The 13,475-nt window shown below is 57.7% G+C and overlaps 1 protein-coding gene across 4 annotated transcripts; it reads left to right on the top strand.

Moving 5' to 3' along the window:
• The first annotated feature begins 71 nt into the window (after nucleotides 1-71).
• EHMT2 (euchromatic histone lysine methyltransferase 2) lies at nucleotides 72-13,463 on the top strand. Of its 4 annotated transcripts, XM_077904601.1 has the most exons (28): nucleotides 72-159; nucleotides 806-872; nucleotides 968-1,186; nucleotides 1,286-1,536; nucleotides 2,433-2,517; nucleotides 2,615-2,655; nucleotides 2,777-2,932; nucleotides 4,976-5,113; nucleotides 5,244-5,358; nucleotides 5,517-5,618; nucleotides 5,849-5,997; nucleotides 6,095-6,238; nucleotides 6,318-6,553; nucleotides 6,632-6,814; nucleotides 6,912-6,994; nucleotides 7,372-7,478; nucleotides 7,580-7,702; nucleotides 7,790-7,891; nucleotides 8,736-8,840; nucleotides 8,944-9,098; nucleotides 9,187-9,354; nucleotides 9,726-9,870; nucleotides 10,194-10,271; nucleotides 10,568-10,683; nucleotides 10,791-10,877; nucleotides 12,254-12,332; nucleotides 12,474-12,649; nucleotides 12,939-13,463. In XM_077904601.1, exons 1-28 carry the CDS (start codon nucleotides 118-120, stop codon nucleotides 13,117-13,119), a joined length of 3,633 nt encoding a protein of 1,210 aa, XP_077760727.1. In that variant the 5' UTR covers nucleotides 72-117; the 3' UTR covers nucleotides 13,120-13,463. The 4 variants fall into 4 exon arrangements, with proteins under 4 accessions (XP_077760727.1, XP_077760728.1, XP_077760726.1 ...); XM_077904602.1 differs by lacking the exon at nucleotides 5,517-5,618; XM_077904599.1 differs by lacking the exon at nucleotides 72-159 and having other exon boundaries at nucleotides 573-872.
• The last annotated feature ends 12 nt before the right edge of the window (nucleotides 13,464-13,475 follow it).

Here is a 13,475-nt window from a genome sequence, read left to right on the forward strand (position 1 = left end):
GGGGGGAGATGGCCAGAAAGCGCGCCGTGGCTCCTTTAAGGCCCCTCCTCGCCCCCCCTCCCCGCCCACGTGACCCGGGGCGGCCGCGCGCCGGCTCGGCCCCCCGCGCAAGCGGCGATGGCGGCGGCGGCGGGAGCTGCAGCGGCGGCGGCCGCCGAGGTGCGGAAGGGGAGGGGGAGAGGCGGGTGCATGCCCGCGCGCGCGCCCGGGGGAAGCGCGCGCCCGTGCAATGCTCCGGGGGTGCAACGGGGCCGGGGGGCCCGGACGAGACCTACAGCAATCCGGAGGGCCAGCACCGGGGGCGGATGAGGGGACCAGGGGGTGGGAGGTGGGGGGAGTGGGCACGGAGGCGCGCGTGCAGCCGCCGGCTGCCCCCGAGTGGGCAGCGGGAGCCGGGGCCCCAGGAGCGCGCGCGAGGGGCACGAGGGGCCGTCCGCCGGGCTGGGGAGCGGCGGGCGCTGGAGGGGTTGGTGCCCGGGGTCCCCGCGGCCTGGGGGACAAAGGGGGAGCGGCGCGTGCAGCCGGGAGGAGGGGGCGGGGCCGGGGCGCAGAGGCCCCGCCCCCTCCCCCTCCTCTTTTCCAGGCCCCAGAGATGCGGGGTCTGCCGAGAGGGAGGGGGCTGATGCGGGCCCGGGGGAGGGGTCGTGCGGCCCCCCAGGGCAGCCGAGGCCGCGGACGGGGGGGCCCCCATCGAGGAAGAGGTAGGCCCCGGAGCCTACTCTCTCTTCCCAGAGCCCAGGCGTCCTGGGCTCCCCAACTTCCTAGCGGGCTGACCAGCCCTCCTATACCTTGTGTCCCCTGCCAGGGGGAGGCCCCTGCTGAGATGGGGGCGCTGGTGCTGGAGAAGGAGCCCAGAGGAGCCTCTGAGAGAGGTGAGTGCGGCTGAACAGGCCCAGCTGGACCTTCACCTCCCCCAACACAGGATTCCCCGAGACCTTAGCCCTGAACTTTTTCTTTCCCCTTACAGTTCACGGCTCTTTGGGGGACACCCCTCGTGGTGAGGAGACCCTGCCCAAGTCCAGCCCTGACTCCCTGGAGCCTGCTGGCCCCTCATCCCCAGCCTCTGTCACAGTCACCGTGGGTGATGAGGGGGCTGACACCCCCCTAGGAGCCACACCGCTCATTGGGGATGAACCTGAGAATCTGGAGGGAGATGGGGACCTCCATGGGAGCCGAATCCTGCTGGGTGAGAGGCTGGGGAGTCAGGGGCCTGGGGGGCAGACGGGGGGTATCCTCTGATTACCTCTCGTCTTACCTTGTTTCTGTCTGCCTATTTGTCTTCCAGGCCATGCCACAAAGTCATTCCCCTCTTCCCCCAGCAAGGGGGGTGCCTGTCCCAGCCGCGCCAAGATGTCAATGACAGGCGCAGCAAAATCACCCCCCTCAGTCCAGAGTTTGGCTATGCGGCTGCTGAGTATGCCGGGAGCCCAGGGGGCAGCAGCGGGGCCTGAACCCCCTGCAGCCACACCCAGCCCAGAGGGGCAGCCCAAGGTCCACCGAGCCAGAAAAACCATGTCCAAACCAGGAAATGGGCAGGTGAGAATGAGGGGGAGGGGTGGAGGTGGGGAGACCCAGGTAACCCACTGTGTACCCCTTGTGGACTTTTTTTTTTACAGTTTAGCTTCAGACTTTTTCTCATCCCTTCAGGGCTCGCCATACTTACCTAGGGGCTACTGTGTGTCAGATTCTGGGCTGGGCTTGATCTGAACAGACAGACAAGTTTATATTCTTGGGGAGAGGGGAGTTGTAAAAAAGGTTAGAGGGGCACTTGGGTGGTTCAGTGGTTTAAGCATCTGGCTCGGGTCATGATCCTGGATCTAGTCCCACATCAGGGAGCCTGCTTCTCTGCCTCTGTTGCTGCCTCTTTTTGTCTCTCAGGAATAAATAAGTAAAATCTTTAAAAATAAAAAAAGGTTAGAGGATTACTGTTGTAGTTAATTGTCCCAATTATTCTTATGATAATGACTAAGGAACTTCTAACTTGCTTTCTACCTCAAAGCAAGCCCCAAGGGAGCTTTTTCCCTCCCTTTGAAACTCCCCCTGCTTCCTTTTTCAAAGGGCTTCTAAGGATTTTACTGTGACTCCCTACAGGGAAGGAGGGTGAGGGAAAGGACAAAAAGCCCCAGAATTTCAGAAGCTTTGTGACAGTGTTTTTGGGGGTTTGGGTATGGTTTAGGTAGCTTTGGGCAAGGCACAAACCTATTTTCTCATCTGTAAAATGGGTAAAGAGGGCCCGCTCCTTCGGGTGAGTGAAAAGGTGAGTGTTAGGTGTGGAATGTGCCTCATACCCTTCTTCTCGAGAGACAGCACTTCTTGTGATTGCCACATTCTGGCTTACTGGAGCTTCAGGTGACATTTTTGAGGGTGTGGCTCACCCTTGACTGAATGCAAATGCTCCCTGACCCTAAAGTGTGTTCCCTCTCTGCCACTAGCCTCCTGTCCCAGAGAAGCGGCCCCCTGAAGTGCAGCATTTCCGCATGAGTGATGACTTGCACTCGCTGGGGAAGATGACCTCAGGTCAGCGCCACCCCCACACCCCACCCACCTGCCACCTGATAAATCTTGTCCGGAGGGTCGAAGAACCAGCCTTATTCCTTTCTCTCTCTCCTTCCAGATGTGGCCAAAAGGAGGAAGCTGAACTCTGGAGGTGGCCTGGTGAGCCTAGAGAGGCTGAAGACAAGGCCTCTCCACCTGGGGGGGGGCTGCATCCTGCCCTCAAGGGAAATGGTTGGGAAGGGAAGTACCAGCAGCTTCCATTTTTCTGATCTTTTCCTAGTCGGAGGAGTTGGGTTCTGCACGGGGTTCAGGAGAAGTGACCATGGAGAAAGGGGACCCAGGGTCCCTGGAGGAGTGGGAGACAGTGGTGGGGGATGACTTCAGCCTCTACTACGACTCCTACTCTGTGGATGAGCGTGTGGACTCTGACAGCAAGGTGAGAAGGAGCCAGCCTACCTCTCTGCCAAGGCTCACTCTCCAGTCTTTCCCACCCACCCACCCCCTTTGTCTCTCTTTCCTTTTTACCTTGTGACACCCCCTAATTCACCTTCCCATCCTCTCTGTAACTTCCTCCCTTTGTGTGTTCCACCCCAGCCCGGCCCCTCGCCCCTCTCCATTGTGGTAACCACCATCCTGGACTTTGGGTTTAGCATCCCATTTTGGTTTTGGGTTTTTTTTTTGTTTTTAAGATTTAATTTATTTATTCGTGAGAGAGACACACAGAGAGGCAGAGACACAGGTAGAGGGAGAAGCAGGCTCCACGCAGGAGCCCAATGTGGACTCGATCCCAGATCTCCAGGATCATGCCCTGGGCCAAAGGCGGCGCTAAATCGCTGAGCTACCCCGGCTGCCCCCATTTTGTTGTTTATCTGTGGTTTGTCTGTTTATTCTTTTGTTCTTAGTTTGATTTTATCTCATATGTTTGTATTTACCTATGTGACATAATGCGGTCTTCCTGACGTGCACTTTGTTTAACGTGTCAGGGAAAATTTCAGATATGCACAAAAGAGTAAATGGTGAGCCCTCATGGAGCCTCACCCTGCTCCCACAATTTTCAGGACACAGTGGCTCTTGATTCAGCTCTTCCTCCACCAACCGGCCCACCTCCCTGACTGTTTTAAAGTAGCCATCACATCATTTTATCTGGAGATGTTTCCATTTGTATCTTTAAATGTGAGACCTCTTCCTATGCTTTGATATCACTGCTTCACTGTTCGCAATCTGAAAAATGTGACTCCCGGTGACTACCAGTGACTCCCTAACACCATCACCTTGCTACTAGGGTTCATAATATGCCTTGGTGGTTTCGTAAACAGGTTTTTGTTTGTCAGATTTTCTTTTCTAAGATTTTATTTATATATTCATGAGAGACACAGAGAGAGAGGCAGAGACACAGGCGGAGGGAGAAGCAGGCTCCATGCAGGGAGCCCCATGCGGGACTCCATCCCCAGATCCAGGATCATGCCCTGAGCCGAAGGCAGCCGCTCAACCGCTAAACCACCCAGGTGCCACTGTTTGTCAGATGGGCTCCATATATTCGTTTGATTGACATTTGCCTTAGGTCTCTCTCGATATGGATGCCCTTGGTTTTGAAAAAGTTTTTTTTGCCATTTATCTGTTGAAGAAACCAGGTCACTTGTGATACAGAATTCCTCATGTTTAGGAATTCACTGATTGGGTGAGGACTAAATGTCCTCTCTGCCCGATATTTCATGTAAACTAGATCTAGAAGCATGATCGGCTTCGGGTGATTTGGGGTTTTTATTTTTTTTAATGGTGAGAGGATTTGATAGCTGGTGTGCATACTTCCTGTTGTGTCATATCGGGAGGCACAGGACATCTTGTCTTTTTATTAGTCATGTTTGAGATTGGTCAGTGAATTTATGGGATGTCGGGACGCCTGGGTGGCTCAGCGGTTGAGCGTCTGCCTTTGGCTCAGGGTGTGATCCTGGAGTCCCGGGATCGAGTCCCACATCGGGCTCCCTGCATGGAGCCTGCTTCTCTTTCTGCCTATGTCTCTGCCTCTCTCTCTGTGTCTCTCATGAATAAATAAATAAAATATTAAAAAAGAATTTATGGGATGTCAACCTCATCCTCGTTATAAAGTTTATCATTAGGTTTCCATCTAGTGTTTGGAGTGGCCATGGGTAGTTTTGCTTACATGTGAACTTCAAGACTTAAACTATGTGCTTGTTTTCTGAACTTTTTTTTTTTTTTTTGCTTAATATGTTCCCAAGATTCACACACATTGTTGTGAGTTCTTCACAGCTGTCTAACATTCAGCTCACTTCCTTTTCCCATCCATGCTCACCTCCAGGGAGCCATCCTGGGACAGTAGTAGTAGCTCTTTCTCCAGCTTCACTGCCTTAGTCTTTGGGGTTGGATAAGTCCCTCCCTGTCTCTTTCTCAAGTTACCTGCAAGAGAGGGCTATGGGCTGGAGGTTGCTGTCTCCCCAGCCCTGCCTTGCCTCTCTCCCAGTCTGAGGTTGAAGCTTTGGCTGAACAACTGAGTGAGGAAGAAGAGGAAGAGGAGGAGGAGGAAGAAGAAGAGGAGGAGGAAGAGGAAGAGGAAGAAGAAGAAGAAGATGATGAGGAATCAGGCAATCAGTCTGACCGGGTAAGGGCTCGCAGCGGGCATCCTGTGGAGCAGGGGGGACGCTGGGATTGGGGCCAGAGGTCTGAGTCCTCAGAGGGGAGGAGAGGTCGTGGGCTGGGGCCCAGGCTCTCTAACTCTTCCTCCATCCCAGAGTGGCTCCAGTGGCCGGCGCAAAGCCAAGAAGAAGTGGCGGAAGGACAGCCCATGGGTAAAGCCGTCTAGGAAACGGCGGAAGCGCGAGCCTCCCCGGGCCAAGGAGCCACGAGGTGAGGAGGCTCCTCAGCTTCTGGGTCTGCTCCTCCAGCCCCTCTCCCAGCCCCCAGAGAGCGTGCACAAACACACGCTCACGCATGTACTCACGCATGTACCCACGTGTCCAGGCACCTATGAGCTCGTGCTCTCACTCTCTCTGTCTCTATGTCAGGAGTGAATGGTGTGGGCTCCTCAGGCCCTAGTGAGTACATGGAGGTCCCTCTGGGGTCCCTGGAGCTGCCCAGCGAGGGGACCCTCTCCCCCAACCACGCTGGTAATTGCCAATTGCTGGGATGGCGAGCCACTAGGGGGCAGCCTCTGGGCTGGGGGGTACCGGGAGGAGGAGGAGGATCCCACTGGAGCCCAGGTGTCTGTCCTTCCATGGCCAGGCTTTAGGGGTTCTAGAGCATGAGGGAAAAGCAGGGCGGGGGTGAGAGGCCCCACCAGGGGTCCCCATGGGTGATGGGGATGGCCTCGCTCAGCGCCCTTTTCCCTCCGTCCAAGGGATATCCAATGACACGTCTTCACTAGAGACGGAACGGGGGTTTGAGGAGTTGCCCCTCTGCAGCTGCCGCATGGAGGCTCCCAAGATTGACCGCATCAGCGAGAGAGCTGGGCACAAGTGCATGGCCACAGAGAGTGTGGATGGAGAGGTGGGCCTGTGAGCTGATAGGAGAGGTGCCGGCAGTGGGGGGGACCCAGCCCCAGGCCCCAGCCTCACCCTCTTCCTGCCCGTTCACACTGCCACAGCTGTCGGGCTGCAATGCTGCCATCCTCAAACGGGAGACGATGAGGCCATCAAGCCGCGTGGCACTGATGGTGCTCTGTGAGACCCACCGTGCCCGCATGGTCAAACACCACTGCTGCCCCGGCTGTGGCTACTTCTGTACAGCGGTGAGTAACCAGTGGGGCGGACAGGCTGCGTGCCCCGTGGGGGAGGGGTCTCCCGGAGCCTGAATGCCTTGTCTTCCAGGGCACGTTCCTGGAGTGCCACCCTGACTTCCGTGTGGCCCACCGCTTCCACAAGGCCTGTGTGTCCCAGCTGAATGGCATGGTCTTCTGTCCCCACTGTGGGGAGGATGCATCTGAGGCCCAGGAGGTGACCATCCCCCGGGGGGATGGGGTGACCCCACCAGCTGGCACTGCAGCCCCTGCCCCCCCACCCCTGGCTCAGGATGCCCCTGGGAGAGCAGACACTTCCCAGCCCAGGTACTGGCCTTCCCATTCCCAACTATCTGTTCCCTGCCCAACACCACTGCTGGTACACATCAGCACCTTCTCCCACAGTGCCCGGATGCGAGGGCATGGGGAGCCCCGGCGCCCACCCTGCGACCCTCTGGCCGACACCATCGACAGCTCAGGGCCCTCCCTGACCCTTCCCAATGGGGGCTGCCTCTCAGCCGTGGGGCTGCCACCGGGTCCAGGCCGCGAGGCCCTGGAGAAGGCCCTGGTCATCCAGGAGTCAGAGAGGTGAATGAGGGGTGGCTCTCAGGCATGGCGATGAGGGCTGGGGCTGAAAGGTGGGTTCCCTTTCTGAGACACCTACCCCTCTCCCTCACCATGGCAGGCGGAAGAAACTCCGTTTCCACCCCCGACAGCTGTACCTGTCAGTGAAACAGGGGGAGCTACAGAAGGTGATCCTGATGCTGTGTGAGTATTCCACTCATTCATTCATTCATTCTGCAGACCTTGATGGAACACCAGACCATACATGCCAGACCCCGGGCCCAGGGCTGGGGGTACAACAGTGAAGGTCATCATCCTTGCCCCGAAACACGGAGCGTGGAGGGGGAGACATACTCACAGATAACCCAGGATGATGGGGACAGTGGTGACGACAAACACGTAGGTGCTGTGTTTATACACATCCACTCACACCAGCCCTGCCAGTGGAAGCCCAGAGAGGTTAACTGCGTTGCCCAGAGGGCCCCCCACCCCACATAGCCTTCCTAGAGGAGGTCCTACCTGCCCCTTAGTCACTTACCACTTGTCCCTCCTTCTTCCGGTATGGCGGGCTCTCCCCACAGTGGACAACCTGGACCCCAACTTCCAGAGCGATCAGCAGAGCAAGCGCACGCCCCTGCACGCGGCCGCCCAGAAGGGCTCTGTTGAGATCTGTCACGTGCTACTGCAGGTCAGCTCGGACCAGGCCCTCTGTCTCGTGGACCAGGCCCTTGCGCCCCCTCTCTTGCCCAGCCCTTCTGTGATGCCAGCCCACATGCCCCCTCCTTACAGGCTGGAGCCAACATCAATGCAGTAGACAAGCAGCAGCGGACCCCGCTAATGGAGGCTGTAGTGAACAACCACTTGGAGGTAGCTCGCTACATGGTGCAGCGTGGCGGCTGTGTCTACAGCAAGGTGTGGTGACCGGGCCAGCTGGGACCTCGGGTCAGAAACAGGGTTTGAGGTGCCAGCAAGGGACTCATCTGCCCACATCTCCCTCAGGAGGAAGATGGCTCCACCTGCCTCCACCATGCAGCCAAAATCGGGAACTTGGAGATGGTCAGCCTGCTGCTCAGCACAGGACAGGTGGACGTCAACGCCCAGGTGAGTGGCCTGGCTGGCTGCCCAGCCAATTTCCTCCGGGCCCCTGGCTCAGCCCTGGCCTTTGTGCCTCCTGTCAGCCCCCGCTGATCTCCAACACTTCCATCACTCTGTTCCAGTCTGTCCCTATTTCTTGCCTTTTCTTCATTTGTATTTTTTTTTCCACTTTTTTCTTGTTTGCTTCTTTCTATGTTTTTGGAATGATCAGTTGCTGCCTTAATCTCTAGGAATGTGTGGCGATGCTTCTTATTACCTCTTAGTGTGTCATATGTTGGGTCTGTTTTAGCCCATTACTGTCATTTTTCAGTCTTTGAACTGTCCTGTGGTTTGTCCAGGAGGAACCCCATGAGCCTGGCTCCTGTGGCTTTTGGTCCCACCCAGCAACTTCTAAGAGCATCCTTACCTCTTAGTACATTTCCTGCCCCAGACTTGATCTACCATTTCTCTAAGGGACTCTGGTTCCTTTAAACAGGAAATGTTTTTTAGAGACGTGGTCTGTGTCCTCAGCAGTGGTTATTGCTATTGGGTTACCATATCCTAGGACTTTCGAGTGGAAAGACCTAAAAAATATGTGCTTTTTGGAAAGAGAAAAATTACTCCACAACTTTGAGCAGTAGACGCTATTAGTCACATGGGGTAGATCAAGAAGCTGAGACCTAGAGACGTTCAGAGACTTAGCCAGGGTCCTGTAACACATGAGGGGTGGAGCAGAGACCCCTGTTCCGAGTCCAGCTCTAGGGCCTGTGCTCTAGACCACGCACTGCTTGGGTAAGCTAGGCCAGCTGCTGGGTGGCCCCGGGCAGGGGACGGCAGCCCCTCACCCTCCTCCCTCTCTCCCGACCCACAGGACAGTGGGGGCTGGACGCCCATTATCTGGGCCGCAGAGCACAAGCACATCGAAGTGATCCGCATGCTGCTGACACGGGGTGCTGACGTCACGCTCACGGACAATGTGAGAGTCTGGTGGGGGTAGGGGAGATGGGGTCTGAGCAGAGAGGAGACTGGGTTCAGGCGCCCACGGCTTAGACCCACCCTCACCCCTCCTACCCACACAGGAGGAAAACATCTGCCTGCACTGGGCTTCCTTCACTGGGAGCGCGGCCATCGCTGAGGTCCTCCTCAACGCCCGCTGCGACCTCCACGCCGTCAACTACCATGGGGACACGCCCCTGCACATCGCAGCACGGGAGAGCTACCACGACTGTGTGCTGTGAGCCCCTGCCTGCCCCGCACCCTGACACCCTGCCGCCGGCTCGGCTGGTGGCCCCAGGCCCCACGGGCTTCCCGTCCCCTCCCAGGTTGTTCCTGTCACGTGGGGCGAACCCGGAGCTGCGGAACAAGGAGGGGGACACAGCGTGGGACCTGACCCCCGAGCGCTCCGATGTGTGGTTTGCGCTGCAGCTCAATCGCAAGCTTCGGCTTGGAGTGGGGAACCGGGCCATCCGCACTGAGAAGATTATCTGTCGGTGAGCCCTCTGCCCCCTCCCCAGGCTCCCCTGAATCCCCAGAGCCAACCCCTAACTAGGATGTCAGATACAGTAAATTAAAAGAGCGTTAAAGGAGGATTTCAGATGACCAGTGCATGTTTTTTTAGTGTTAAGAGCATCCCACATGGCACTGGGGACTTATCTATGGTAAAAAAAAAAAAAAAAAAAAAACTATTTATCTGAAATCCAGTTTTCGTGGGCTGTCCTCTAGTTTATTTGACCACCTAACTCCCCCCACCCCGGTGAGCCCCCAGAACCACCCCCTTCCTCCCACGGCCCCAGGGACCTCTCAGGCCTCTCCTTGCACCTTGTGGACCCCCTCACCCCAGCCCCCATTCCCCTTGTGTCAGGGATGTGGCTCGGGGCTATGAGAACGTGCCCATCCCCTGTGTCAACGGTGTGGACGGGGAACCCTGCCCTGAGGACTACAAGTACATCTCAGAGAACTGCGAGACATCCACCATGAACATCGACCGTAACATCACCCACTTGCAAGTGAGCTGCCAAGCACAGCTGGGCAAGTTGTGGGCCAACGAGCCACCTGGCCAGGGGAGTGGGGCTGGAAGGGACCTTGGGGGTGGGCCTGCATCCACTTGGGAGAGGGGTCCTTTCTTTAGGACACATGAAGGTCTACGGGCTCATGTTGGCCCTGGGTACCCCTGTAATTAGCATTTTGAATCCCCCTCATCCTGGGACCATCAGCCCCCACTGTTCTAAAGCAGTGATCTTAGAGAAAGGACAGTGGTTAGGGGTCAGGGAGCACTGTGGGGATAGGGCTGCTTCTGAGGATCGGGCTAACCCCCTGCCTCCTGCGCCAGCACTGCACCTGTGTGGACGACTGCTCCAGCTCCAACTGCCTCTGTGGCCAGCTGAGCATCCGCTGCTGGTATGACAAGGTGCGTGTGCTTGCCCCATCCAAGCCGCCTGTCCCTCTCTTCCTCCCTCATGAAAAGAGGGCAGGGCAAAGCAGGGGTTGGGGGGAGGGTGCTAGGGGGAGATGGGCCTGTGCCAGCTGCATGCAAATTAAGGGCTTGATGGGGTTCCTGTTGTCTGAGCTCCACATGTGTGGCCTCCCCAGCCTGTCCTCCCTCTCTGGTGGGTTGGGATCCGTGGTGGATTTTTCTGGGGGTTCCTTGGCAGTCGAGGTGGGCACCAGATAGAAACCACTTACTCTCCCCACCCTCAACCCCAGGACGGGCGGCTGCTCCAGGAATTTAACAAGATTGAGCCCCCACTGATTTTCGAGTGTAATCAGGCTTGCTCCTGCTGGAGAAACTGCAAGAACCGGGTGGTGCAGAGCGGCATCAAGTGAGGACCCCTCCTGCAGCCTGCCCTCACCCCCCCACCCCTGTGCCCCTCAAATGGGGGCTTTCCAGGTCCCTCCACCTAACACCACCCTCCCTCCCCACCCCCAGAGTGCGACTGCAGCTCTACCGAACAGCCAAGATGGGCTGGGGGGTCCGCGCCCTGCAGACCATCCCCCAGGGGACCTTCATCTGCGAGTGAGTAGGGGTCAGGGGGTCGGTGCCTAGCCACAGCTGACTCCCAGGTCTCCCTTGGCTCTCCTCCCTGGTGGGCCTGCCCCTTCACTGCACCTGCCCCCAGCCCACACAGACCGCAGAGCCTGATAGCCTCCTGCCACCACTGCAACATCTCCCCTCCCCTGCCCTGCCTTTCCAAGCCTGGAGACCTACAGACCCAGGTTTGAGCTATGCTCTGCCACTGGGAATCCTTGGCCAAGTTCTTAGCCTGCTTGAGCTTCATTTTTTTTTTTTTTTTTTTTTTGTCTCCAAAATGGAGGTAATGATGCGGCCTTTCTGTCCACCTCTGTACGGGCCTTGCTTCTGTCCAGCAATTCTTTCTTTTCCCAGCATCTGTCACCCCGTCCGTCACCTGGCTCCTCCTCCACGGCTCAGTCTTCATCTAGGCCCCCCTTCAGCCCCATTTGCCTATTTAAGGGGCCTCCATCTCTTTATTGGACCATCTCTCAACTTTGTTCAAATGGCCCCTTCCTCCTGGGCCTCAGGCTCCCCACCACCCACTCACTGCTCATCCTTGCCAGAATCTGCCTCTGCCCTCACCCTCCTGCCAGTGCTGCCTCCCAACTACCCGTGCCTTGCCCTGCATCTTGGTCCTCGCTTTGGCTCCCACGACGCTGTCCTCACGTCAGTCCCATGCATCCCTCTTCTTCACCGGCTTCTTTTCCTCTGCTTTCTAAGTGTGGGTGTCCCTGTCCCCAGCTCCTTCCTGGCATTTCTCATGGCCCCCATGGCTCCATCCCTTCCCGCAGCCCTGACACCTCTCCTGTCCTGTCGCCTGGCATCGCTACCACCTGCTGGGTGGTTCCTAGTCCACAGACCTGCCAGGGATTAAACTCACATGGATTTCCCCACCCACACCACATGCCCACAGATACTGAGCCACAGGGGCTCACTGATCTTCCTCTGGCGCAGCTCTGGCCCTTCCCTTTACCTTTCCCTGGCTGCTTCTCCAGCTCATCCCTGGCCTACTGGCCCCCAGCTTCCCCCACATTCGCTGGTCCTGCCTGTTGGTGCAGCTGTCCGTGGAGACCATAGCTGACAGGAGTACACTCTGCGTTGTCCCCTCCCGTGCTGTGTCCCTGTTCCTCCTGCTTCTCACTCTCGGGGCGGGGGGGGGGGGGGGCGTCCTCCTCCCCCATCCCATGACATCTGGAGTCGGCTGTCCTCCATGCCCACCAACACCCGCCCATACAGATCTGTGGGGTTCATGGGCACAGACCAGGGCAGCTGACATGTGGTGGAAGAGGGTCCCATGGGGTCATGAGGAGAGACAGGGCCTGGAGCCAGCTCTGGATAATCCCTGCTCACCTTCGGAACCGCCACTTCCTGCCCAATAGGTATGTCGGGGAGCTAATCTCTGATGCTGAGGCTGATGTGAGAGAGGATGATTCTTACCTCTTCGACTTAGACAACAAGGTGGGCAAGAAATTCCTCTGTCCTTCACACCCAGTGGGCAGACAGAAGCCTGGGGAGGAGGGCCTGGGTGGTCCGTGGGTGGGGCAGCTGGCCAGGCAGGCAGGGCAGTGGCGAGTATGAAGAGTGCCGCCCTCCCCTCAGGATGGAGAGGTGTACTGCATCGATGCCCGTTACTATGGCAACATCAGCCGCTTCATCAACCACCTGTGTGACCCCAACATCATCCCCGTCCGGGTCTTCATGCTTCACCAAGACTTGCGCTTTCCACGCATTGCCTTCTTCAGCTCCCGAGACATCCGGACTGGGGAGGAGCTGGGGTGAGGTGTCCATGCTGTGTGTGGGGGTGTGGTGAGAGAGGCAGGCCACTTGGGGCCCGAAGCCCAAGGCTGGAGAGGGTCTGGCTTCTAGGCGTGGATAAGGGCAGAGCCTCCCAGACAGTGCAAACGGAATCCTGAGCCAGAGCTAAGCTCCTGCACGTGTAACAAGGCCACCGGCAGGGCCAGTACTGCAGGTCCTAGAGCCTGTCGGGAGGAGATGGGGTGGGTGCTCTGGACGGGCCTGTGCTGCCGGCCCTGCACCCCACAGCGTCCCATGCCCCTCCAACAGCTTCGACTACGGTGACCGCTTCTGGGACATCAAGAGCAAGTATTTCACATGTCAGTGCGGCTCAGAGAAGTGCAAGCACTCGGCCGAGGCCATCGCCCTGGAACAGAGCCGCCTGGCCCGCCTGGATCCCCACCCCGACCTGCTGCCAGAGCTCAGTGCGCTGCCCCCCGTCAACCCCTGACAATGGACCACACACACACACACACACACACACACACACACGCCCCAGCCCTAGACGACCACCTGCACAGCAGCTCTCCTGCCACATGCTGCTCCAGAGCCCACATTGCAGGGTGCTGCCATCAGCTCACCCCTCCCCCTTCACACATTCCTCTGCCAAGACCCAGCCAGGCCCTGGAGGTCTGACAGCCCCTCTCTCCCAGAGCTGGCTCCTCCCTGGTAGGGTGACTTCAGGGCTGGCCACTCCCTGTTCCCCCTCCTCAGCTGACGTTTGATGAATTGAAATTGGGCCTCTATGCCAGCTGGTTTCCTTTATTCTCAATAAATACTGGGTTTGGTAATAAACTGTCTTGATGA

Source organism: Canis aureus, chromosome 7, assembly GCF_053574225.1.
Source record: "Canis aureus isolate CA01 chromosome 7, VMU_Caureus_v.1.0, whole genome shotgun sequence".
Classification (NCBI taxonomy): Eukaryota; Metazoa; Chordata; class Mammalia; order Carnivora; family Canidae; genus Canis; species Canis aureus.

Excerpts from the sequence above, each read along its gene's own strand:
- EHMT2 (XM_077904599.1), top strand. The coding sequence starts at position 593 with ATGCGGGGTCTGCCGAGAGGGAGGGGGCTGATGCGGGCCCGGGGGAGG. Across the intron at positions 5,114-5,243 it reads CAGGCAATCAGTCTGACCGG|AGTGGCTCCAGTGGCCGGCG; the intron begins GTAAGGGCTCGC and ends CCTCCATCCCAG. Across the intron at positions 10,272-10,567 it reads TCCGCTGCTGGTATGACAAG|GACGGGCGGCTGCTCCAGGA; the intron begins GTGCGTGTGCTT and ends CCTCAACCCCAG.